Source organism: Gymnodraco acuticeps, unplaced genomic scaffold (assembly GCF_902827175.1).
Source record: "Gymnodraco acuticeps unplaced genomic scaffold, fGymAcu1.1, whole genome shotgun sequence".
NCBI lineage: Eukaryota > Metazoa > Chordata > Actinopteri > Perciformes > Bathydraconidae > Gymnodraco > Gymnodraco acuticeps.
The window spans coordinates 2,477,092-2,504,447 of NW_022990014.1; the positions used below are offsets into that span (position 1 = coordinate 2,477,092).

At 39.3% G+C, this 27,356-nt stretch overlaps 2 protein-coding genes across 3 annotated transcripts; both read right to left on the reverse strand.

Annotated features, from left to right (window-relative positions):
* Positions 1-79: 79 nt before the first annotated feature.
* On the reverse strand, positions 80-6,384 carry LOC117544356 (Golgi reassembly-stacking protein 2-like). 2 transcript variants are annotated; one of them, XM_034213319.1, is made up of 10 exons: positions 6,182-6,384; positions 4,795-4,875; positions 4,503-4,701; positions 4,141-4,227; positions 3,928-4,058; positions 3,095-3,227; positions 2,888-3,014; positions 2,685-2,768; positions 2,438-2,554; positions 80-1,367 (listed from the first exon to the last, which is right to left on the reverse strand). In XM_034213319.1, exons 3-10 carry the CDS (start codon positions 4,677-4,679, stop codon positions 1,216-1,218), a joined length of 1,008 nt encoding a protein of 335 aa, XP_034069210.1. In that variant the 5' UTR covers positions 4,680-4,701; positions 4,795-4,875; positions 6,182-6,384; the 3' UTR covers positions 80-1,215. The 2 variants fall into 2 exon arrangements, with proteins under 2 accessions (XP_034069210.1, XP_034069209.1); XM_034213318.1 differs by having other exon boundaries at positions 4,503-4,706.
* Positions 6,385-12,222: 5,838 nt separating this feature from the next.
* LOC117544348 (glutamate decarboxylase 1-like) lies at positions 12,223-25,920 on the reverse strand. The gene is made up of 17 exons (XM_034213309.1): positions 25,416-25,920; positions 24,379-24,551; positions 22,696-22,758; positions 21,486-21,641; positions 20,812-21,054; positions 20,550-20,640; positions 17,893-18,005; positions 17,137-17,252; positions 16,953-17,032; positions 16,806-16,860; positions 16,283-16,399; positions 16,134-16,198; positions 15,101-15,179; positions 14,842-14,991; positions 14,639-14,746; positions 14,235-14,324; positions 12,223-13,898 (listed from the first exon to the last, which is right to left on the reverse strand). The coding sequence occupies exons 2-17, from the start codon at positions 24,452-24,454 to the stop codon at positions 13,725-13,727; spliced, it is 1,776 nt and encodes a 591-aa protein (XP_034069200.1). The 5' UTR covers positions 24,455-24,551; positions 25,416-25,920; the 3' UTR covers positions 12,223-13,724.
* Between the last annotated feature and the right edge of the window lie 1,436 nt (positions 25,921-27,356).

Below are 27,356 nucleotides of genomic sequence, written 5' to 3' on the forward strand. Positions count from 1 at the left end.
TGGTACTGCACTACAGGGTGCTCTCTCCACATGAACCATTTTAGAGCTGAGGATCAAATAGAAAGCAGGGACCAGAGGCTCAGATTGAGAAAATACAGTTTAATTAGGGAAACGATGCATAACTTTACGAAAAAAACCGTTTTCTATATATATAATGGCTGTAGCACTTCAGCAAGAAACCTGCTTGTTGAAATGAAATCCCAAGTATTATAAATTAGTGTCCCGCCTTCACCGAAAGACCTTCAATAATTTACAGAACCACTGAAATGTCACGGAGGATTTGTTTTTCCTCCTTTGTGTTGCAATACTGTTTTTTTCATTCCCTCTAGAAGAAAGGCAATATTAAAGTAGTAGACCACCGCTGGCTGTGTGAGCACCCCATGTGTGTCTCAGCGAACAAGTGTGTATCATTGCAGAGGTAGTTGACACAAGTCTCTCACAATGAGATGACATTGCTTTGGATTGTGGATGTAGCCATGGCTGTGCTTCGGTTAGTATTGGGATACATGTGTAAGTGTTTGTTAAGCAGTGAATTGTATTAGGTGTTGAAGCTGCTACATTCCTCAACACCCTCGGTAACGCATCTGTCATATCTGATGTAAACAAAGCAGGTTTAAGTAACGTGTGCTTAATCTTAGCAGAGAAAGCATAATTCACATGAGCAGTAAAGTCACTGTACAGCTGCTGAAGCCATGGCAACAATAAATTAAATTGCAAACTGTAGTCGGAGCAATAACCAAAGCTACAGCTCAGCCGGGCAGAGCAGCTGTTGGATCTTGGCCTTTTTTGCATACAAAATATTGGAAGGAAGTGCAAAAATAGTTAAAACATAAATCCCATTTGGATCTTTAAAGGCCTCTGCAGTAGTTTGACCACTGAAAAAAGATGCACACTTCAAAGTAAAAATGTTTCCCACTTATTTTTGACGAGCTTAAAAAGCACCCATAGTTTTGTTATGTTATTATTGAGCTTAGATACTTTAAAAGTTATTGTGCAACAGAGTGAATATTTCACCTCTGTTACAGGGTTAAAACTATTATGTTCCTCTCGCTGCCTGCACTAGGTTCCAGTATCCTCGAGATACTGGAGCTCGAACAACAATCGTACCAATTTCACAAGTGGTCGGTGCAGCAAGGCTAAACTGTGTTAAGAGCAAGCTGACCTGAAACGCTGCTCTGCTAAGATGAGTCTGCAGTCATTGTGATTTGAATGGATTCAGATGGGACCACTGATGGCGGGATGGGGGTTCTGGTCAGTGAACTGTTCATTTGGAAGGTGGGGGGAGGATATGAGGGGTGCAGGAGCTGCATGGGCATTGATTGGAGGAAGAACAACGTCAGGCGGAGGCAGGCTGAGAGGTGGAAGACCTGAGGAGCAAAACACACACAGACTTACCCTCTAGTGCAGTGATTCTCAAATGGGGGTACGCGGACCCCTAGGGGTACGTTGGGGTACTGCAGGGGGCACGTGCGATTAAAAAAAAAAAAGTTAATTAAAAAAATACCATGCATGATGACAAAAATAATCTTAGTACAATAAGTTAAATATAAAACAATTTTATATAAAATATTCCTAAAACAAATTGGTGTATTGTATTTTATAGTTTTGCATAATATATCATTTTGTTCATTGGTTTGTTAAACAGATATTACTTCAGTTGAAAAACTCTTTTGAAAAATCAGTTTACATTTTTTTTCTTTTTTCATGCATAAAATGAAAATATCCTTAGTTTGTTGTAAAGGAGTTAATACATCACACACTGAGGGAACATCACTATATTGGAATTATTTGTATAGGCTTTTTCGATCAAACATTTTCGGGGTCGGTCAGGGGGTACTTGGCTGAGAAAATGTTTCAAAGGGGGTACATGACTGAAAAAAGTTTGAGAAGCACTGCTCTAGTGCGTACTGTAGATGTCTTATATAATTATTGACAGTAAAATAACCCACAATAAATGTTCAACATTTAAGTCATTTATTTTTTCCTTTTTATTATTGTTTTTTTTTTATCCTAAATGACTTATTTCCCAAAAAGCACTCAGATTACTGGTAAACACAAGATTAAAAGTGATGCTTTTGTATGATTCTTTGCAGAGAAACTCAATTTAACAGATGCATCTATTAAATAAACATATAAATTATTTGACAAAATCAAGAGCAATTTATGTTCATTAGATTTCCTGGAAAAAAGCCTGCGTCAGACGCACGCATGTAAGTGCTGCGAATGTAAAAGGTTAAGAGAACTCATAGTTGAGTCACATCTGTTAATACAATGTCCCAGTCAAAAATAACATTCTGTCTACAAAACCTCTTTAAGGATAAAGTTGGAGATATTCTCGTCATCCCCCCACTCTGATTCTCTCCCAATTATCTGTGGCACTTTTTTTTAGCAAATTATACACAAACAGGAGCAAATAAAGAGAAGAACAAATACATACCTGCATGTTGCAATCCACCAACTCCATGTGGCAACACGTGACCCACATCGGGCAAGGTGAAATTTAGATTTGGTAAATGAGGAAAGGGTGGAAGACCTCCAGGTAAGGGCATCAGACCTGTGCAACAAACACATATTAATCAGTGCTAGGCTATCAGGCTAATGTCATGCAAGTTCAGATTCAGAGTAGTTGGCAATTGGACATCTGAGGTGCTTTAACCACACGAAAGAATGTAATGTGTACTAACCTGGTAGTGTGGCAGCAGGATTGACAGACATGGGAGCGCTTTGTGAGGGCGAGGCTTGGCTGGGCGGCGGGACATTAGGAGCTCCTGGAATAGTTTTTAACAAAGCTGTTATGTTTGTTAGCACCATGTTATTTGTATTATTCCATCAACTATCAACATCTATTCAAACAGGATATTTTGAACAGTCAGAAGCTTTATTGTACCTGTCTGTGGATTGCTAACAACAGAGGTCAGGTCAGAGCCCACCGACAGGACGGAGAGAGGCTGCTCTAATCCAGACGAAGAAGACGCAGCTACTGGAGCCGTTGGGATGACGGCGGAGAGATGGACCTGGTAACCAAAAATCCACTCATCTCAGTAGGTAATCACGATATCTCGAAGCATTATTTATTTGTTTGATGCCGGGCTACCTCTGTGAAGCCATCTTTGGGAGGAGCAGCTGGTTTAAGGGGAGTTTTTGCAGGGAAACTGAGAGTCTTGCCCTCTCCAAATGGCAGTGTAGGTATCCTGTGCAGGTAGCCGTAGCCAATCCCACATCCTAGACTGAAGAGACAGAAGTACTGTGAGGGGAAATGTCTACAACATTTTACAGTGGTCCTAAAGATGATGTAAACACTCTGGGGGATCCAAATGGCAAGATATTACAATAAAACAAATCAACTGGAAACTCTTCTGGCTTAAAAGTTGGATAGAATAATAAGATTTTAAAAACCTGTTCAGTCAGTGCATTTTCAACTTTTACATTTCATTATCATTTTCTCTCAGAAAAGCAAGGACATATGAAACATTTAAATGAGGTATAGTACACATTGCCATAAACTGGAAAAACAAAACAAGGTTGCATAACAATAAGCCAAATAGGATGAAATATACATTTAACTACCAAATACTCATTGATGTAATTAATACAAATGTGTTATTAGAATCCTAATTGCATTGCCAATATATATTTTTTAACTGTTTAGACCAATGCTTTTAAAAAAACTGAATGAAGAACTGTAAGGAAAAAGAAAAATGCTTGACTGAAACATTAAAATATGTTTAAAAATATATTATAAAAGGTGTCCCGGCCATCACCTGACAATGTATCAGGTAAAATCAAGAAGCATTTATTGTCAAAATGATGCCATTTCGAGTTTGAAATAGGTGTGTTAGTAATGAAGCACAATTGAAGGCCAGTTTTCTGGATACCAAACGTGTCATCTCTCAGCCTGCAACAGAAGTAAAATGCAGACTGTCTTACCTGCCCTCCCCTCCCCAGTCACAGTTTGGAGTGATGACCACCTCGCGGCAGTTGTCCGTATCTGTGCTGTAAACATACAGCTTCAACTCCTTCTCTTCATGGGATTCAATCACTGAGAACAGATCTTCACTCTGTTGAAAGAGCACAGATACATGTCAGCTCTAACCTGTTGCCAACTTTAGTTCAGCATTACACTGATCTGCAAACAAGTACCTCGCTCATGTTGGTGTCAGCTCCTATAATGTAGTCGGTGTAGGCCTTCAAACCAGCCAGCGCCGCAGGGGAGTGTGGTTCCACCTCCTGGACTCCAACAAAAAACGTTTTTCTGTTTGTATTTGACTGAGATTTCACTTCTTTAACAATTTGAAGTTACATTTATGTCTTAAATACACAAACACTATATATAAAAACCTGTCAAATGTGTGAATATATGCCAGCCTTTGATGGTTTATAAAACATAATCTATTGACCCAGTTAAACCTATACTTCTAAGCTTGTGATTGGTTAAACATCCAAAAATCACGTATGATATCAAAGCAGCTTTATAGATATTTCCTCATCACAACGACACTCACCAAGATATGCCAAACATTTTCATTTGCTCCTTCAAAGCTGCAGAAGCGAATGCTGACTCCCAGAAGCCCCTGCCCCCCCCACAGGTTGCTGGGTATGATGGTGGTCTCCCTCACTGCCAGCGTCTTGCTGTTGTATAAAAGTATCTTGATTGGCCTCTCCACATTCATCTTCAGCATTTCTTTTAGGGTGTCATTGTCCCTGTTCTGTCAGAGATGTAAACATGCACATTATCTGTGATTAATATGTGTTGAAGCACTCAATAACTGCAGCAAGTTGTATTAGCAAACATACCAGTCTAGTGTCACAAATAGAAATGATGAAATCAAAGAATGGCTCCAGTCCTGCACGGTTACCGGGGGAATTGTCTTGCACCTGTAAAATCATATATGTTGACTTGCAGACAGTGAAAATAGATACTCATCGTTCATTTTGAGATATATTCAGCTATTTTATTAATAACCAGACTTACCTCCATTCCACTAACTAACCACTTTGGTTTACATCCATGTCTTTTTCAAATCATTGACCATTTCATCCTATTCGACATGTGTTCGAAATTGTCATGAATAGCATATGAATTTGACTTATGGCCAAAAACAAAAACGTTTTGTAAAACACTTGAATTGGCACAACAATACTCATGTAAAATAGAAAGAGCACTAAGATCCAATAGTTTGTGTGTGTAGTAACACAATGCTGCACTTATTTTTGAGTCACTGGGTCATATAACATGGAAACTATTGAAAAAGTGAAAAATATATATTTTCGCAGCCTTAAATACTGTGAAAAAAGAAACGTGTCCTTTTTGTCCAGTTTAGTATTAATATCTGGTTTGGATTTTAAGTCACATGGTCACATGACATGGAAGCTATTGAAATGTTATTTTTTCAGGCACTTGATTATAGTTGGTCTCTCAATAATACAAGTTATATTCATTACAAAAAATCAAAGTGCAGAATATTTTCCTTTTTTTGTTCTGATTGTTCATTGACTTTTAGTCCAAATTGTTTTTTTTACATTTCAACTATTATATTTACTTTTTTTAAGGAGATGTAACGTCATTTGATTTGAGTTCAAATAGCTAAAAACGGGCAAGGTGAGAGTTCATGGCCTTTTATTTTTGGATAAGTACAAATGTTCCTTTTGAGAGAAGGTAGTCCTACACACCGCTCTGTTTATTTATCCATGGTACTCGGCTGACATTGAAGGCAACACACCCATCTCCACTGACAGTAGTAGACCCGATGTAGTAGACACACCGGTTATTCTGGCAACATTAGGTTATAGGAGGTAACGACTGCGCATGCCTGTTTACTAAATATCTCAAGATATGAATTAATTAGTCTAAAACAACCTGACAAACTGTCGAATAAATAAAAGGACAGATAATAATCAATAACAATGTACCAAACAAGAGTGGGGCGTAACTCCAACCTAACTACAACCCTGCGCACATTGAATCACAAATTGATAAAGGGAGGATATAGCGATGAGCCTTTAGCTAAACCTTACACATATCCTTATTCAATAACTGCCACCAAATTCATATATAAACATCAATAATTAGCTGTTTAAATAGCTGAAACGTTAGCTGTATTAGACCCCTGCAGCTAGCAGCAGCAGCTCCATCTTTCTCATAAAACACTAGCTGCGTTTCCCCGGGACATGCTGCTCTTACTCTGAGGACGTGGTATCCTTCAGTTCCTCCTCCCGGTACCTCGACGCTTTGAGACCCTCCCATGTTTCCCTGAATGAGTGTATCAGGGTGGCTAGCTGTGTGCGCTTTAGCAGACCATGCCCACAACAGTGCCGTGCTCCCTGCGGTTCCTGGTTCCAGCACTTCCGCTGTACGTGGTTTCTTTACACATCCATGGCTGCCACCCTCGGTGGAGGCTGATGACAGCATTAATGTGTGCTGTATCAAACTGGTGATTATATGCGACTATACAAAGCTATTATTTTTACTGTATTGAAAAGCAGGATTATCAACTTTCAGGGGCCCCCATGCTGCAATGCATATTTGCATGCACCTGCGGCCTGCCTATGTAGGCTATTATGCAAGGTAATCACCACAAATATAATACCATTTTAGAATAACATATTTGAATGATAGCACCTCAAGTGATATTGGTTGCATGGACATTTATTTAAAACTAGTTAGGATTATAGTTTTGCTGCTGCCCTGTTAACACTAATGTTTAGCTTCTGGAGTATGTCTGCCTGTTTCTCCTACCTAGGGTTTTGCCAACCATCCACTGTATGTAATACATTGACAAAGGATAAGTATGCAACCCCACTTTAAACAATCCAAACGTTCCTGTTAAACTTTAAACGTAGTTCTCATCATCTCAGATACACCCTGTCGGGGACTGTCGTTTATTTTTGGTTATAAATGTTTTGATTTGACCATCTGCTCTTTGATTTCACCATGGTCAAAAGTGTATATGTGTTGTACTTTAAACTGATTTCTAGTAACTGCATACTTTTTACTTTAATTTAAAAAAATGTTTAGCATCATTTTGTAATCTGCCATATGTCTAATGTTGGGGAATGTTCGGTTGTGTTTGTGTAATATGATAAATGTAAACAATCAATAAATACATGTTTAAAAAAAAGAAAAGTTGATATTTGAGTGTTAACAGTATTTTGCTATAATAAGCTCATTAGAATAATTTAAAATGGATCAATAATTCAACAGTCTTAATGTGCTTTTCTTCATAGGAACTTTTTAAAAGTTTAATAGCCTACTTTTTAATTAAACATGTTTTACTGGATGTAACGTGTAATGGAGTATTGTTATCTTAGTGTTTTTACTTAAACGATAATACATCGACAGTGTCTGCAGTAATTTAGTGTTCTTCCTCCTTCTTAGTTTTTATAGCCTGGTATGTTATAGTTGAACTGCTTGAATGAGGTTCGGGGTAGAACGAATATTAATCAGAGATGTAATAAAGACCCTTACCTTAGATTTTCTGGAAGATGAGTTATGAGCCTCTTAGCCAGTAACATCCTGTCACCATTTATCACCATTAACAGAGCTGAGCCATATCACCGAAAACCTCAGTTTTTTTTTTAAAGCATTTTATTTTATATTTAGATCCCAGCTGCTTCTGATTTGCTCGTATAATCAAGTCAGAACAGAAACATGAGCCGGGGCAGATGTGAGAGAATAAAATGGTCTCCTTGATCAAGCGGTGATAATAATGGATATCATCAGTGCTATAAAGAACATGGGCTCTAGGAGTAGATTAATGTATGTAGTTGAATATCTCTGTAGTGCAGAAGCTCTTATCAAATAATTTGAAATAAACTTGGCCAGCATTGTGATTCTCCTCATCAATCACATCAGTTATCCTGTCAGTCTAGCGTCTGCGAGAGCTCACCTTGATGCTGTCTCTTTGCTGCACTGAATGATCCTTAAAGCTTTAACTGTGTCCTTACTTTAAGAGAGGACACCGAGCATCTTTGTGAAAAATCCTGACAAGAAGATGTTATTCTTGACATTGTGGTGGGAACCAACATAATCACTTTAGAATCATGCTTCTTATTTCACACTTTGACCTCTGGATATCGCCAAAAGCAAAGTATTTTTTACCTGCATGCGAATTTGGTGCAGCAAAAGAATCAGTCTAAAAACCTGAAAAATGCAAACATTTAAAACATTTCAGTTTCAAGTTGGTTATTGTTTCGAAGTTAAACGTAATCTATCTCTCTTGTTAATGTAGCAACACTTATTTATGTTAAGCTTCACAAGACAACAACAGGATGGTTTGTTTATAATAAATTAATAATTTCAAGTAAGTTTTTTTCTTTTTATTGAAAATAATGATTAAAAGCTATCTTCTTTGGCTTACCACAGTGACTTCTCACTATTTTGTGATGTTTTATAGAACAAATTAGCAAATGCTTGCCAAACAATTCAATAACAAATCAATAGTTGCAGTCCTAATATCAATACCATACAAATACTGAAAATTACATCATTCATTGTTGTTGAGCAGATCTTAATATATTTTATCTACTACCAGTGAGAAATAAACTTCGCTTGGTGACACTTGCTCCTTCAAGAAGAAGATAAATAAACTCTATATTTCAGCAGAAGCTTGCTGACGCTTTAAAACTCTGCGATCACTGTTCTGGATAGTTCTCTAAGATTTATACTTCTCCAGTCCTGCAAGGAATTTACAGCTGAAGCGGCAAAGCACTGTGCTGCTCTCCAGGCATTAACTGTATGAAACAAGTCTGATGAGGACAGGGAGACATTAACAAAGACATGGCCAGAAATTAAAACGTCCATCATTTAATAATAGGTTTCCTTGTGTGTCCCGACCACACACTGCATTTCTACACCGTAAGCAAAGTCCCAGGTACAAACATCATAAGCTGTAATTGTCAGCGTTAGTTTCCTAATGTCTGTAAGAGGTGATATTCAGCAGGATGAAAGGGTCGTCTGCTGACATAATGTACTCTGTTGTGCTGGGAGGCAGAGATAAAATGCTAAGTAAATGAGAAAATCCTGCATAAAGATGACAGGGCAGCAAGCCTAACACCAGTATAAGTCATGTCATTATTATTGTTATTCATCATTTTAATATCAGCAATATTGAACACATGTTTCCTCTCCTAACCATGTTGCCTAGTTCTTATTGAGGAAACAGGAAACGCAGCAGAGCACACGTGAAAGCATTATATCACTATATTATTGTCCTTAGAGGTTGTTTTGTTCATTTAGCATGCATGATAGCAATCACTTGGTTAGCGGCAGTGTAATTGCTCCTGGGCTCATGCTAATTCCTTTAGAAAAATGTCCAGCAGTAGACATTTACTAGCAGCCTTCAACTTTAACAAGCGTCACATTATTGGTTTACACTCCTCATCCATGCAGACGGGCGAGGTAAAGTCTCTAGATAATTTATCTCCTGCTTAAAACTTACTTTCTGCCAAGATTAATTAAGCCATGGACACACAGTCAATAAGAGGAGGCTATTTAGATAAGTGTAAACCATTATTATTACTTTAGAAGTCAGAGGCATTAAGGTGTTACAATTGATTCTGTTTGTAAATGTCAGGCTTACACTTTATGTTCAATTTAAGAACAACATGAGCAGATTGCAGTGTTATAAAAACACATTTTAGAGCACAAGAACATGTAACTATTGACCTTGAAATCAATATATAAGAGTAGAAAGACTCTTATACATTATATAAGCGTGGTTTGTTATGTAAATAAGGTAGAAAAGGTTACAAAAATTGTTTTCAGGCTAAATTGTGGCTATAGCTGCATGATGTGCATGTTAATGGAGTGTGGAGAAAAGGAGGGGGGAAGGGCTGACATGCAGCCCGCAGTCAATATCATCATCGTCATTGCATTAGACTTGCCTTACACAATGCCAACGTCAGTATCTATCAGGAAGCTAATGTGGCAGTGATTCCCAGGGGCGGGAGATATATTTGGTACTTCAGGAAACAGCACTGACTGAGATCCGTGGATAAATATAAGAGAGAGGAATAACACAGCTGAGACAGGATAGATGGGAGAGCGACCCATTGTGGGAGAGAGAACTTTGCCTCAACGTTAAAATATCCACAAAATGTGCCTTTACAATTAACACAAAGTAGAAAAAGGCAATGCAAGGAGCTCGATGAATGTGATTATCTTTGGTTCATTTGGAGTATTCAAACTAGGGTTGAAACCTTTGTGTGTGTGCGTGCGTGCGTGCGTGCGTGCGTGCGTGCGTGCGTGCGTGCGTGCGTGCGTGCGTGCGTGCGTGCGTGCGTGCGTGCGTGCGTGCGTGCGTGCGTGCGTGCGTGCGTATGTGTGTGTGTGTGTGTGTGTGTGTGTGTGTGTGTGTGTGTGTGTGTGTGTGTGTGTGTGTGTGTGTGTGTGTGCCAGGTGATGGAGGGTGAACAGACTAGTGCAGAGACAGACATTAAGCGTTTCACAGTCTGGTGTTCAGAGCCAGTCCGCCCACCCTCCAGGGACCGAGGCTGCAAAAACAAAACTGCTCCTTATTATTTTACTGCCGCTGATCTCCTCTTGATGAAAGTTTAATTATGCTTGTAATTAGAATTGATGGCGATTGCTGATTGCTGATTAAACCGAACACCCTTAAAAATATTGCTATATGTCAAATCTGTAGTCTATACCAGTTGCACACCTTTTCCTTTCAAACCTCATATAGCTTTGTATACCAAAAATAGATAATTTTCAGAAAAATGATCATGTTCACTGAACAGACGGACTGATATTTGTATGCTTACTCTGGGTGGCCATTCCTCCATGTGTAGCGAGTTACGTGACCCACTACAGGAGCCGAAGCCCTGGTTTCATTAGCATTCAATCATTATAAGATTCTCCAACACCTGCTTCCAAATTAGCCATGTCATTACGCTTTGGCACCCTCAATGATGCAGAGCTACAAAGAAAAAAGAAAATCACCCTGTATTTAGATATGGAAAGAAGTCAGGGGTTATTATTTATATTACCCCATTATAGGAGTAGTTATCCCTTTAATCCTCAGTAACTTTACACAGCAGCCAGTGACACCCGGGCTGTAATGATCACTGCACTGAAGCGTGAAACAAAGAAGCAGCGTCTGCCCTGGAGGAGGATGGGAAGAGAGCCAGAGAAACAGCCCCTCCACGGCTGTTTCGAAATAAAAGGCAGCCAGGCAGAGCTTTCAAATAGGCGCCGTGGAATAAAAATGTTAAGAGAGCACAGTCTAATGCCTTTTATGATAAATATCTTAAAAGTGTGAGTAATGAGAGGAGTGAGAGAATTGGCAGGCGGTGCTCGTGAAATCTCAGCTGTGAGATGATCAGCCAATAAAAAGTCCCTTCAGGGTGATTAATCTGACCAACGATGGGTGACAGCCAGGTGGATTGAAAAGATGTACCAGAAAAAAAAGAAGAGAGAGACGGAGGAAAATATGCACATTAACCCAAAATCTTCTACTAGTTTTAGACAGACAACATCAGGCTAAGATTAATTAATCATTCCACAATATTGTTAAGCTCTGTCCAAATAGGAGACCTTCCTTTGCATATATAGTCTAGAGGTCGGAGACAGTTTTCTCACACTCAACCTGTCTGTGGCAGTGACTGATGAACAGCCAGACCAAGAGACTGAGGGACTGTTTACTCTAATGATGTATTTGTTGGCCTGGAAACCCCAGTCATCTTTACCAAATAAAAAACATACTTAACCAATGTTTAATCACCTTGATATTTCATAAATTGCTCTAGCAGCACCAACCCTGCCAAATCCCACATCATGTGAAAAGAGCTGTTTGGATTTCAGTTTGTTATTAAGGGCTCTAACCCTACCCCTAAGTAACAAGCATGCAGGATATCATGAACTTTATTGTTGAGAATTACTTTAAACTTATGTATTTATTATGTAAAACATCAACTATTTCTCTTTTTGGTGCAGTGAAAATGCTTCATGGTAACTTCTGCATTGTGTCATCTGCACCATTCAACCCCAGTTTGTGTAGATGGGAATCTTTTCAGTCTAATACTTTCTATATAGTGTGTTTTAATAAGATTGGGAAAAAAGAAAAAAATGTTTTGGCAATTACTGTTTTTATCTCTACTCTATACAGTAGCAGTGTAAGTAGAGCTAACGTCACCTAACCGCATAGACTGTTACATCTCCATTGTAGATTGCCACATATATTTGACCTATTACAAATTGTAAAAAAGAAATGTGCCCACAGAAGTTTTTCAGCTTATGTTTTTATTAGCGCTGAGGATACAACAATAATACTCTGCAAATGATGGTAGTGCCTACATAGAATTAAACAAGGGATATTTCATCTCACTAATTCAGGAATGTACAATTGTTCAATAAATCTAATCACAGTAGCAAACACTGGGCATGTTATTGTTCAAGCTAAACTCTTCACGATAAATAATCTTGAGTTGTTTTTCTCAACATAAAAGTGTGCCTATTGAGCGTGTTAAGACAAACAACATGTTGCATATTCCACTAAACACATTATAATTCAGACATATGTCTGTAGCATAAAAGGTGGGTTAGCTTTGTGCTTTTTATCTGAACTAAGCGCCGGCAGTAGCGGCCGCACTGCCGGTCATGCCTCCCACATAAAGCAGAGTGTCTAGACAACAGTCAGTGAATCACAATGACATTGCACAGTTACACAACATATTTTGCACTAAAGTTAAGGGCGATAAGTGAAGTATTCTTATACAAACATCTGAATCCATCCATAAAGGAGAATTAAGGGCATGTTCATAAATGTAACTCGACCCTTCTTTGGTTCATAAATACACTAAAATAATTCAATGTTGTTCAAAACATTGAAGGATACATTACAAATGGATCAAGACAGCAGATAACCTATCAACAATAAGAATCTCTGGGTATAAATAAAGGTATATATCTATTACATATAATACTGTATGGTCGATTTACATATAGGATTTTCTCACTGTAAAACTAGGACACATTTGGCACAAAGGCAATGTAACAATACTATACACAATCTACACAAAAATCTCTAAAAACACAGCGATCAAGTACAATAACTGTGTTATATATTCCCATCTATGTAATATAAAATGGAAATAATAGCTAGGGTACAATGTGGCGAGGCATCTGGCTTGAGAAATTACACAGACAATATGGAGTATCAGTCAGTACACCATATTCAGTATATATATATAATATATACATATATATATATCTTACACTAATACTGTTAATGGAAATGCTTTTCGGTTCCTTACATTGTGCTCTGGTACTTGTGAAAAAATATTTTCATTTCATTCTGTTTTTAATACTGACCTTTCTATAGTACACAGTAAAATAACTTTTGAATAGCTGCTATAGAAAGAATCACCTAAGTGCTCTAATATTCTTGATATTTCCTTTTTACATGATTTTAATCTTAACTGAATCTATAGTTTTATATACGTTTAATTCGACGTAACATATTACCAAGAATACAGTGAACTTTTGTGATTCTCTCACAGATTTGAGTTTCTTTTCTCAGATATCCTTTTGTGCAAATGTTTTGAATATGTGTCATTGACAAAAGAGACAGAGAACACACAGGGCTTATTATTTCTTGTGCATTGCCAGAAAAGATCTGTAAGCAAAAATGTCAACGTCTTTATGAGACAGAAGGGACATGAAGCCAAGCTCAACGCTCTCCGTTCGGAAACATGTGGCGAAAAAAGGAGTTTATGTGTCGGTCTTACAAGTCGAGCCCGAGTCGCTCGATCTCCTCGATCAGGAAGTCGATGTCTGACCTGGTAGCGGCATGGTTTGAGATCACCATGCGGAAAAAGTTGACCTTGTCTCCTTGAGGCTGGTAACCCACCATCGTAGTCCCAGACTCCATCATCATCGCTTTGATCTTTGGGGCCACCTGTTGCAGGGAAAAGTATCACAGAGGTGGAAGAATACTCAGATCTTGTACTTAAGTAACTCTGTAAGTAAAAGTCATGCAAATCAAATGTTACTCAAGTATTATCATCAAAATATACAAAAAGTAAAAGTACTCTTTATGCAGATTGGCCCATTTCAGAATAATATTTATTATATATTTATATATACTATATTTTGTTTAGAAGTATCAATGCATTCAAGTGTTATAAAAGCTGGTAAAGGTGGAGCATGTTCTATTTACTTTGTATGCTGCAGGGTAGCCTGTGAATTTAGGCAGTTCAAACTTATCTTGAAAAGCAGATTGATGAGTCGTTACCTTGTGCAACCTCTCTTGCCTCTCCTGGCCATCAGGCAGGCCGCGCAGGCTCGGTGGAATATACCAGAAACACACATTAGTGTGCTGCGGCTGATAAGAGAAAATGGTAACAACATTTGTAATGAGCGGAGATAAACACAGCCTTCTGTAATTTCAGCTTTTCTTGTCTGCTTGTCAGCAATGCAAAATGGTCAAATCAATCCTAAAAGCAAGTTAAGATATGAGGTACATTGATGTAGTCGTTTATTACAAAAGAAAAGCAAGTGTTTTGTGGAGAGGAAAACCCCAGACACAGTAAGAATAGTACAGATAGGTGTCCTTTTTGCTGCATCTGTTCATCTTAAGTATCAAATGAATTCTCAGTCAATATGTTTGCATTTAAAAATGTGCTTAGATTATCTTACCTCTCCTTCGGACACCAACTCGTAGCCCTCTCTGTTTTTTATTTTATCGTAGAGGTACCCTGACAGATCCAGGCACTTGTCAATATGATGCTCAAATCCCACAGTTCCCTTTTGGGTAGATTACAAAGAAAGGAGTTGTTACCATCACATTCTAGATATGGCAGCGGTGTTAGTAGAGGCTTTCAATTTGTTTTAAGTCACACCTTTGCCTTCCACATGAGCCAGAACTTGAAGATATCCACATGCCGTCCACACTGAATGGCCTTGTCGCCCGTGTCGTATGAAGTATCGTACTGTTTATCTGGCTGGAAGAGGTAACCAGCACACATGGAGTTGCAGCCTTGTAATAAACCCTGCAATGGACACAGTGGTGGTGAAAGAAACACTGAGGTTACTAAACATCGGCAGAAAACAGTCCGCTTATCGATCGTGCTGGTGGAGGGGTGATATTGTGTGTCTCACCCTCTCTCTGATCAGAACGGCAGAGCACTGCAGCGGCACACCCATCATTTTATGGGGGTTCCAGGTGACTGAGTTGGCCCTGCACCGATATTGAAACAGTAAACAAAGCGCTGTGATTGTTTGTGTGTGTCAAGTCTGGGAACTAAAATCTAAAAACACACTGATCCTTCAGTCTTATTGAAATAACTGTGGACATGAGTCCTTTGAAAGAGTGTCCAGGTTAACCCCTACTAAGATCATAAACCAGATTTAGTAAACAATTTAGTATTCAACTTCCATGAAGGAGGGCAGATTGGGGTGCCATGATTAGCCACTGTTGTTGTATTGTGAGTTCCCTATTTGACTCCTCCCATTCCCTGTAATGTATCTACTGTCTGCTATGTTTTAAAGGCTATAAATAGAGAATGATAAAAAAAAGCTTTGTCGAAATCAAAGTAGGTGAGTGGAAGATATCCTGACTTTGAAGAAGAAAGAAATAACGTATTATATTTCTATATGATTTAAGTAAAGGGTAAAACATAAAATATATTGAAGTAAAAGTTTCCTATTGAATTAGAAGGACATTACTCCAAATGCAAAATAGTACTCTGATACATCTCAGACGAAATGACCAAATATCGTCACACCATCAGCCCTCGGTTATTATATCTCTAAAACAGTTTCTATTTCAGTGCCCAGAGTACACTATGCTGATCCCAGAGTGTGCTGCTCTGAATAACCAAATGGGATATTCCAACAGCGCTCCAAATGTACAAATGGTCCAGGTGCTTGAAGTAACTACTTACAAACGCAGTGGTAGATGCCCATGGATTTCTAACTCAAGGCCCCAGTTTTACATGAACTTCATGCAAAAATATCCCTGATGATCTCATGGTTATCCTCCACACCCACAGAGGAAGTTACTAACACTTCACAACCTGAGTGTTGCTCTCTGTGACAATCAAACTGAACTTCATGAGTAAAATATCCCACCCTTGTATTCCTGTACTGCATAAATCATCATTTAAAATGTTCACTCATTGAGTTCCTTTACCTCTCCACTCCATTCAGCTTGTGTCTGTGTTTCCTGGACATCAGCAGACCTCCTCCCCAGGCACCCTGCACAGGACACAACACATTTATAACAACAAGGATGCAAATGTCCACACAGTTCATCATTTAATAATATTAATATCATCTTACATCCACGTGAAGCCACATGTTGTACTTTTCACAGATGTCTGCAATTTCATTGATGGGATCAAAGGCTCCGTAGACGGTGGTACCAGCAGTGGCATTCACAAACATCGGCACATAGCCCTGCAAACAGGGAGCATCGGAGAGAAAAAATACATTCAATTTTTGGCTGAATTCAAGTAATTATGTTGATCCTCTCCCTGTGATTGTTGACATCAAAGACAGAGACTAAAACACATTTCACAAATAATGCACTCTTCCTGTCTGGCCCTACAGCTGCCTTCCCATTTATTCTAGTCTGTGAATCACTTTGCCTTTGAAGGAGGACTTCCAGGATGTTACTTTAGACCCAGGGAACATCACATGTGAGCAGACAGATGCATTAACCTTACTGAACAATCCTCACTGCTCTGGCACACACAAGTGTGTCCTTTGATACGAGTGAACTCCATGGATCAGGGTGTTTCTCATTGCATGGAGTCACTGATACAAAGAGCACCATGTCTGAGACACAGCTGCTGACATTTACCTTCTGCTTGGCCTCTATTACTTTTGCTTCCAGATCGGCAGGAATGACTCGCCCTCTTGAGAAGAAGAAGAAGAAGAACAAAACAGTTGTAAATGAATCGAGGTATTTGATATTCTACCAGACTTGTGGGTTCAGTAGAAAGCAAACCTCTTATCTGTGCTCAGAAGGATCAGGTTCTCTGTCCCGAAGCCCAGAGCTGCACAGGCCTTCTTGATGGAATAGTGGCTCTGCAAGAAGCAACGTTTGATCAGTCAGTTCAGGCTGGATTAACCCTTACATATTCAAACTTTGTGATACAGGTACAGTTATACAAAGACAGTTTTAGACGTACGTGCTCTGAGGTGAAGAGGACCAGCCTTGGGGCAGCTGACATGCCTTTGGTCTTGACTTCAGGGAAGTATTTGTATCTTGCAATCATCACACTGTACATGTTGGAGATTGCTCCTCCTGTAGAAACAAACAGAGATAGAAAGTTAGGACGGTAATAACTAAATACAGCTACTTGTTAGTTACTTGTACTTGCATAACTCCATTTAAAGGTCCTTTACACAACACATATTTCTGAGGGAAAAGTTTTGCTCCACTACATTTATTTCAGTTTCTAGTTCCTGCAGATTATTCAAATGAACTGCATTCAGCTAATACAATATGAAGCGTAATTATAGAGTAGGCTGCACAGCAGTTTACAAGGCTTAAAACTAGCCCCACTTTTATTAGCTGCAACATTAAAGTAATGTGCATACACATTCATCCAAAGACTCTATATATCATTGAAATTCCCTATATTCCATATTTAGAACTTGATTACAGAGATGCATTGATCCAATACTTGTTCCGATAATGGCCAGATTCAAATAATTGCTGTAGCTGTCATTACATTAGTATAATAATTATCTATCAAGATATCCCTAATTTATTACATTTTGATGGCAACCCTTGATGACAACCACATGAGATATTTTAGAAGTCAAGCTAGAAATTCAGAAGCATAGCTAATATACAAACATACCTAAACATCTGGTGGTATCTGTTTCAGTCTGGAACGATAACAAAAGATTGCCTCAGGATTATTGAGGAACTTTCTCACCTGGAGAAAATATCCCATCGCCCTCTCCATTCGGCCAGCCGACCATCTCTCTCATCTTTTTCAGAGTCAGCTGCTCCATGAGCACAAAGACAGGGGCGATCTCGTAGGTAAACCTGAAACCAACCAAAAAAACACATTTGTATATTTAATTAAAGGCGGATGGAACTCACAGCTCCACTTTTAGTTTTTGGATTGTTGCGTTTTAATTAGGCAACACTGAATAAATACAATTTTTCTCTCTAGTGTTTTATTAAAGCGATATTCTATATAACATAAAGTGAGCAGGAGAGACTGAGATCAATAAAGATAGGAAATATGCTGGTATTTAACATTATGTGTTTGTGTAATCTAATTGTACAGCATGGCTACTGAGCATGCTGCTGGCTCAATAGAAAAGGAACAGATACAACATTATGCAAATGGTCACACTTCAATAACAACACCATCTTGTGTTAGAAATGGCCTTCTGCTGCAGTGAAATGATACAACAAATGCCACACAGGCTCATTGACAGAGCATCAGGATTGTGTTTCAGCAGAAGCATGGAAACAAATGTGGGAATAGAATGTGAGAATATTCAAAACGTGAACAATGCCATTTTACTACCTTAGAAACAAAGGAAATCAAATAATTACAAAGTTCTTTCACATGCCTTTAACTTTCTCATTGTAGGGATTGTTTTCCCATGTCTTGTCCTCTGAAGTACACATTTATTTCCTGTCTAATCAAAGTACATTGCACCCCTCTGCCTCAGAGAAGAGCACAGTCGATTTGGATTCACAGCACAGGGAGGCTCGTCCATCTTCTCCTGACCAATATTCTTCTAATACGATACGATACGATATATTTTATTGTCCCCGTAAGGAAATTTGTTCTGGACTCCGTCCTGCAGTTCCGCATACATGTACATATACAAACATAGTGGACATTAAGAGACATACACATATCATCAGTCATACACCGTTTGAACAAACACAATACACAGACGCACATACTGACAATGGCGACCTATTACACTACCCCTCATGGCCAACATAAGTATCACATAAGTATCTGTCTATTCAAGCAAAGAAAGTTAACGAATCAGTGGAAGATTGCAGGATGTCGCATTGTGCCCCTCAGCATCTTCAGAATACCCACAGGAATACGCAGAGGGAAAAATAAACAAGTCATATGCCACTTCGACTTCGCAGATGTCGCACATTAATTTCACCGCATTCATTCATGCAGGCGACGCTCTCCGATTCTGATTATGTAAGACCTGGAAGTGATTGTCACTCTATTAGTGTCAGTCAATATCTGCCAGGGGTAATTAGGGTTGATGGAGTAATTAATAAAGGTAAATTACAAGTATGTAAGCAACTTCCATCCTCTGGTTCAAGTCATCCTCGCTGATGTTGCCAATAACACACAAGCTGAGAAAGAAAGACTGGTGGCTGTGCCAGTATGAACGGGGCTATTAAAACATGTTTAAGGACTGTTTTAATATCAGTTATAATTTATAAACCCACTATAAAGAGCACATTTGTACTGGTACAGAAATCTATCCAGATATCCATTTACATGTTTTTACATTTTAACTCTCCCTCAAAGGTTATATTTCTGGTTAGGTTTGTTTGTTATTTGTCTTTTTGTCAGAAAGATACAGAAAAACTATTATCCCAGTTTTCATGAAACCCGGTGGGAGCGTGTGTAGCATGGGCAAAGGAAAAAAGCATTACGTTTCAGAGTGGAAACGAATGATGGGGCTGATATACCGATGATTATTCACTCATGGAAATGGCCTGTGTGAAGCTTTGCTTTCTCCCAGTACCCATCTAGTTTAATTGATATTATCTGTACTGTACTGCATATTGTATTCAACGCACATAAGTGCACAAGCAGTAATGATAAAAACATTTCTTCAAGCTGCATACGACCCCACTAAATATCAGCATATTACCTTTATTTAGTCGTTTACAAAAATGGAAATGAGCTAGAATCAAACCTGGGACTTATGGTAAGGTAGGAAATTACGTTTTTTCATCATATGTTGAGCTGTCAATTAGAGTATCAGATAGTACAGAGGATAACAACACAGATGGAGTCAAACCCCTCAGACACAGATTCAGGAAAACTAAACTAATTGTCTTAATGCATGGAAAAACTCCTCACTGATTCCCACTGAGGGCTGTGTGCAGATGGTCTGAGGGGGAGAGGCTCTTTCCCCTGCCTGGCTTTGTTATATCACAAGAACTAGCTTCCGATGAGACAAAGACACCATGTAAACTGTTAATGCGAATCAATAGGCAATTTAGTTTGCCTGCACGGCTGAGTTATGTGACCACAGCCTGGGCAGAGGGCAACAATGAAAACACCGTGGGGGGTAGCTCTATAAATATATTTTTATTTTCCTGTTTGATTGACAATCTATTACTCTGGAGCCAGAGACGGTAATTACTGCATGTCACTTCAAGTGTTCCTCCAGCTGAAAGCCTTTCTCCACGGGCAATGGAGAAAGGCAATGGATATTAGCATGAAATTAACCTATTGACTTCCAAACTGGATCTAATTCTTACTCCTTAAATCTTGAATATTATCCTCATTAATGCGTTTCTGCAATGAACAATTTATTTAAAGAAATCAACTAATAAACGAGACGTTATCCCAGTACTCACATGTTGGTGTTGGCTGTGGAGGTAAGCCACTCTCCTGCCAACCCTACGATGTCTAATCCAGTGGAGAGCTGGTTAAAGAACCTAGGGTGACCTGCGATTGATAAAGAGAAAACAAAGCAACATAATCCCCAGAAAACAATGAATCACTTGAGAATGAGAGAGAGAAAATGGCTTATCTGTAATCATTACACTGGCATGTCAGCTAATAGGAGTTATTGATTGTAGCAGGCCATGCTGCGCGCCTTCAGGCCTCTTTCGTCACCTGTTCTCACTCCGTACTTCAAGGTGTCCCTGCAGTCCACCAGGATCTGCTCCAGGGACTCGGGCTGGTCAGAGAGCTCCAGGTTGAAGCCCTCCATGCCCTCCAGCAGCTGGTGGGGGTGGTGGAAGTCCAGGACCTTGGTGGATCTGTCAAAGGTCTTCCTTACGTAGGTGGTAAGGATTTCCACAACCTCCAGCAAGAACTGCATGGTGGGCTCCTCTCCATTTTTGGCCGGCAACAGATCTACAAAATAAAAAAACATACATTTAATTGACATTTGTTTGTGTCTCCTCACCTAAGTATAAAGATTTGCACTCATGTTGAGTTTTTCCAGGTTCATTTTTTTTAACCATTTACTTTCCTGTGACCTCTGGGTCTCAACTCATCAAGTTGATTTTAGCTTTATATTTGGTGCCAAACAGTTGGGTTTGAAGCAGCATTGAATAATTAATAACCACCAACAAATGCAGTCCTATTATTATGTTAATTATGTTCCCATTAGCAATATTTAATCAGCATATTATTTACTTGTATTTATTATCTATTTTACATTATTATAATCCAGATTAAAATATCCACACATATCTTTCCTCAAGTGTAATGCGTTGTAATTCAAATAAATTGCAATTATTTTCAAATATCAAACACACTACGATCTTCCTCATCATTCTTACCTCTGGCGTACATGTTGGAGAAGTCGTTCTCCGTGCGTCTGAAGTGCGCGTCTCCTCCGGTGTTATCGCAGGACAGCAGGTTATTGCTTGCTCGCTCTTTGAAGGAGCTAGCCATCCTGCCCCTCTCCTCCAGACTGTTATTCTTCTGCAAAAACCCTAAACGATTACAAGAAGCAGAGGAGTCCGCAGGGTGGTTACACTCCCCATACATGTTGACAGCTGCAGCTTGTTGATTACCTGGCAAACTAATACTTTCCAATCTGTGACTTTTATCTCCTCTTCGTCTTTCTCCGAGGAGCTACTGTTCTTACTCGCCCTTTATTTTATAAATAGGGTTCCATGCTGCCCAGGGAATGCAATTTATGGGCGGAGGGCTCAGTGGGAGGTTGAGCCATGGTGACATCAGCATCAAACTCCAACCATGCAAAAACAAATGGCTGTCGTGTTTGTAGCGGCTGTAAATTCTTACTCAAGCTCCTGTCACAGGAACGAAATACACGATAAAAAACAAACCAGACGTAGATTTTACAAAATATATTCATTGATAAATAAAGCATGCAGGAGAATATACCTCCACATGTATTTGACAGAAATCTCATCTGACAATGTTACAACCCGTTTAATTAAAGACATTAATCCTGTTGTTTAGACCCTGATATTAATCCTACCAGAATACAGCTTTGTTTTTTGTATCTCCCTATTATATTGTGTAGCTTTCTACGGTGCTGGGTAATTAAATAGCCTTAATGAAACCAGCAGAACGTGTCGGTCAAAAATACTAGAAAATGGTACCGCGCGCTGGTGCGTGACATTCACCATTATGGGATGTCAGTCCGCCCTTGGTTAGTGGGTTGTGTTAGATTGGAAAACACTAAAAAGTGTAAATCGGAAAATCTATCTTCGAATATTCCCTCTTCAATTTCATCAGCATTGGCTCAGGCATACATGGATAGTGTCGACAGGTGCACCTCGCCTTTTCTACATTATGGTTAAATTAGTCAATCCAGATTTAATGGAATAAACTAAATAATATTGGATAATCTAAGTGGTTAATCCTTGCCTGTATGATATTACAAATAAATCATGTTCGCCCTGGAGTTTGTTTCCATTGTAATAAAATGATGCAGGCCATAGCCTACAGGCTTTCTGAAAAGTCATATTTGATATTTTCCTGACACATATTTCTTACAAGAAAAAAACAGCAACTTACCACATATCTTCATTCCCAATTTTCTAGTACATCCATGGGCAACTCCACACCAAGCATCATAGCCTAAAATTATTTTTTGAAAGAACAATTAGAGGGCCTCACATTTGCTTGAAAGAAAAAAAATCCAATTTAGGTGTACATTTTTATCTCAAACAATTAAATCGTGGACATAAATGGAGAAAGGATATGAGGTGGATTGATGTCGCAAACTGAAACTAAAATAGCCAGCATGAGAGTCTTGGGATTGTTTTAACATTAAACCGGCCCTCCCCCGGCCCCTGGATCTGGATTAGCCTATTCCACTGTATGCACCGTTTATGACCTAGGCGAGGACTTCAAATTCATTATCCCTTTGGATCCACGCCAGGCTAAAGATCTAATTGAGTGAATAGATAGATGCTGGTTAAAATGCGAGCTTCAGTAGACATGAGCCGGCTGGCCGCTGACAGATAGAGAATTACTGCGTTATCAAGGGCTACCAGCCACAGAGGGGATGGAGCACCTTGGGTGGAGGCATAGACCAACATCCTCAAAAGCAGCAATTTAAGGGAGGAGGGGTGGGATTGGGTGTGTGTGTGGGGAGGGGGCGGGTGCAGCCCCATTCCCACATCCCAATTTAACCCCTTGCTTTGGATCATTAGATAAATCATTGCCCTGCTCAGCTCATTGGACGCACTTAAACTCAGTCCCCTCAATGATTTCTCCCAAGCCAGGGGAAATGAGATGGGCAACAAAGGGACAGCTAAAAACTGAAAAAGGAAGAAAAGAAACACGAGCAGATGTGCTGACAAAAAGGCATTCAGACATTTTCAGAGGTGCAGCTCGAAGGCTAGATACAGGCAATTTACGCATGGGCCTAACATGATACAATCTCTGCTTTTCACAAGACACTCACTGATTGACGAAGCAAAACCGTACGATAATAATGTCATTAGAGAGAAAAAATAGCTCATGTTTTCACTGCAGACATTTGAGTGGATTGGATTTGTCTTTTTCTTATATATTTGTGTCAGGAGCACGTATGTACCTGTAACATGATTTTAGCCCTCTATTCATGAGGAGCAGGCTTCTTCTTTTATACCAGCTCACAATGAAAGGACTGTGGTGGCTGCAGGGTTTCTACAGAGCCCCTTCTCGAAGGCTGCAAAGCTTAAGTGTACCATTAGGGCCACTTTAATATGGCTGAATTAACAGACACTTCAGGGGCAATTTTCTTTTTCCATTTTTTTTCATGGCACTTTATTCAGCCAGGGCGAATGTAGGCAAACCAAATAAAATTAAAATTAAAATAATGCATTAACACACCACCCCAGTTTTAAATAATAATAATAATAATAAAAAATCACAGTAATAATAATATTGTAATTTTTGCAGCAAAACATTTTATATATTTTTGCCTTTGTGATTTGATGTTCCGGTGCTGTAGCCTCAGGCTTGTTTGCAGGCTAATTGCCTCAGTGTACTGCTAGTGGAGGGTATCAGCTTCTGACAGCAGCATTCGTCTGTCAGCAACAGCCGGGAGGTCGGGGATGGTGAATGAAATGCAGCGGTGATTTGTGGCAGAGGAAGCCTTCTCAAAAGACAGCGCACTCTTTTTTTTCTCCCTCGATGAAAATGATTAATGGCATTTCCGACAAAGTAAATAGCACACGTGAAATAGCATATTATCTGTCATGGACCTACTTGTGCCCGGTGGTCGTAAATTTGTCGAGTTGGGATCCGACTCGCCGGCAGAGGAGGAGGGTGCAGACGCCGCCATCAGAGCCAAAGTCCTCACCTCAAAAAGCCTGGGACTTTTGTTTTTTCTTTAATGCCCCCAAAAAGCTGTCTTTATACCATCCAATACGAAAGTCTCACTGACAGGGAAAGAGAAAAAATCCCATATAAAATAAACAGTAGGCTTTATAAATATATGCCTCTTTCTTCTTTTCTTTTTTTTTACATTAAAAGAGATGCTCAAGTTGGCGAACCAGACAAGGACACAGTCTGTCTTGCAAGTTGAGATTCAATTAGTCGTCTCAGGATACAGAATAAAACATATTTTTTAATCTAAAATGACAAGTTCATCTATAACTGCTGACAGACAAAAGAAACCCCTCTAGTTAATAGCCATAAGCAGGTTATTTCAGCCTCATATCTTGATCCTGCTCAGGATGGATGACGGTTAACAGCCGCCAGACAGCTTCATGCCTGTTCTCAAAATAAATAGCACGGCACTAATTGTTCTATAGCGTATAGCTATGAAATACAGACATATTAAACATGTGGAGATAAGGCAAAAAGGCAATTAGCAGCCTACAAAAAGAATAGTATTTTTGATTGTACTCAAATTAATCATATGGCCTATAGCCACCAGTAGCCTGGCGTTGAATCTACAAACTTGCATGAGAAATATCATCTTAAAGAGATTATTTGCATTATTGATCGTGATGCAGATTCAAGTCACCCATCACAGAAAAAAGACATCCTGCATCCCTCTTTACAAACCACCAATCGGTTATTAAAGACAATGAGAACAATTAAATGGAGCAATTAAATATTTGCAGAATAAACAAGTGAAATTCCTACACAAACTAAAGGCCGACTCTATCACTTAAAGCTATTATTTTTGCAGACAGTAAAGCTTTTAAAACACCTGTTAGAGCATCACCAAGGATAATTAAGAAATAGTTCGTTGAGTTTAGACTTGAAAGACAGCACACATGAATAAAGCTATTTACCGGGATTACGTGTCTCCAGGTGAACAGGTGCAGTCCAGAAAAAGTGAATTTACCACCAAATTAAGTCCTGAAGGAGAAACGGCTGCGCTAAGAGGCAACACTCACTCCGAGCAGCAGAGGAAGAAAAAATAGACCGAGCTTCAATCACTGCTGGACCCTTACGCAAGGTGACCTTCCTTTTGTTGGAGTAGGTTTGATTTGCTGACATTCAAATCAAGCCGTGTGTGTTTATATTGTCATTGCGCACGAATGAGTCACTGCGAGTATGGCACTACCTCCACCGGTGCATCTGATCTGTTTCTGCAGGCAGGCAGTCCGCAGGTTTGATACTGAATGGCGCCGCTCTTGGCCCCTGAAGTGTGACTTTATTTTGGAAGTGATGATTGTCTTCGTATCTATATAGCTCTGGTCTGAATCCTGGTCACGGACTTGAAGTTTGATGATATGAGCAACACATTACGTGAGGAGGGATCAGGATCGAGGAGGGGAGGGGGAGAGGGTAGCTGGTTTTGTTCTTTGTGGGGAAACAAACAAGAGCACAACAATAAAGACACAATCACGTGCCTTAATACTCCATTAATTATATTATATTATTTATTTATTTCTCCCATTCCAATCATGATAATTAGTTTGCAACCCCACATAATGAACTGCGATTAAAACGCTGACAGATCATTTAAACGCTATTTCCCATTGCCAAATCTATAATTTGCACCATAATAAATCTTATTTTCATATACTTTTTGTCCAGACAGGGTGATTTATTCAGGTGAAGATGTAACCTACGTATAAGGCATAATGACACAATGCAAGGACGAAACATCTGAAGTCCACTAGGTGGCAGTGAGAAACCAAGAATATGACTCCTGCAGGGGCAGAGTCACAAATGGGCCACTCCAGAAATACTTCATGAAGCTAATTATAAACCGACCCATTAATCTGGAACACGTCACCATCATACACGAGCGTGGACACACACAGAGACAAGCCAATCACAAGCAATCACCCATCAGTCTCTGGAGATCTCTTATCTCTTGTATAATACAACTGATTAAAGGTCATTTTGTGACACTGTTGAGATAAAACATATAAACCGTACATTACACTCACAGTTAGGACAGTATTGTTGTTTTCAGCACTGGAGAGCTCCTCAGCCTGCTCATGCTTTTAAAAGGCTGCTGTCCAGCCCTGACTTCTTTAAGGTTCTCTGGGAACAATGAAAGGGGCAGGTTCATATTTGTATTGTGTGTCTCTACTGTGACATGTTTACATGTTTTAATGTTCAAAAAGCTCTTTATTTTTCTCATACTGCCTGTGCTGCAGCACCTCTTTTCACCCTCTGTCTGAAACCAGAGCCCAGTCTGCTCTGATTGGTTAGCTGGCCGGCTCTGTTGTAATTGGTCCACAGCTTAGAGATGTCCCGCCCCTTAGCCTATCACAAATGTGTTGGAACGCTAGCCAATAGAAGCACGAGTGTTACATGGTGATGTCATTATGTTGTGAAAGTATACAAAGGAGTCCAATAGAGGCGTTATAGGCAGTGAACTTGTGTGAACTTTGGGATTTTAGCCTTTGCAGACCATTTACAAGCACTAAAACCTATGTAACACACCTCATGAGAAAACCCCAAAAAGCATAATAGGGCCCCTTTAAGCTTTTACCTTCTGCATCTCCCTTTATGGGCCACTATCATTGATGTGTGTCAGTTAGGATATGGTCATTTGACTAAGACTAACTTTTTCCAAACAAACAAGATTTTTAAGGATCTCCAGGCCCAATTCCCTCAAATGTAAAGGACCCAACACAGCATTGTTTGAGATATTGGTTTATTACTGTTAAAAAAACGAAGAATGTTATAATAAGCACTAGCAGCCGGCATTACATAAGCTCACAGACAATAATAACAAATAAAACGATATATTGCGTAAGTTGCGGGATAGA

Coding starts and splice junctions, on each gene's coding strand:
- LOC117544348 (XM_034213309.1), bottom strand. CDS start 24,454: ATGGCGGCGTCTGCACCCTCCTCCTCTGCCGGCGAGTCGGATCCCAAC. Junction 22,759..24,378: donor TTTACGACCACCGGGCACAA/GTAGGTCCATGA, acceptor AAATAATTTTAG/GCTATGATGCTTGGTGTGGA. Junction 17,033..17,136: donor TCCTCTTCACCTCAGAGCAC/GTACGTCTAAAA, acceptor TGCTTCTTGCAG/AGCCACTATTCCATCAAGAA.
- LOC117544356 (XM_034213318.1), bottom strand. CDS start 6,244: ATGGGAGGGTCTCAAAGCGTCGAGGTACCGGGAGGAGGAACTGAAGGA. Junction 4,228..4,502: donor AAAATGTTTGGCATATCTTG/GTGAGTGTCGTT, acceptor GTTGGAGTCCAG/GAGGTGGAACCACACTCCCC. Junction 3,015..3,094: donor CCAAAGATGGCTTCACAGAG/GTAGCCCGGCAT, acceptor TTTGGTTACCAG/GTCCATCTCTCCGCCGTCAT.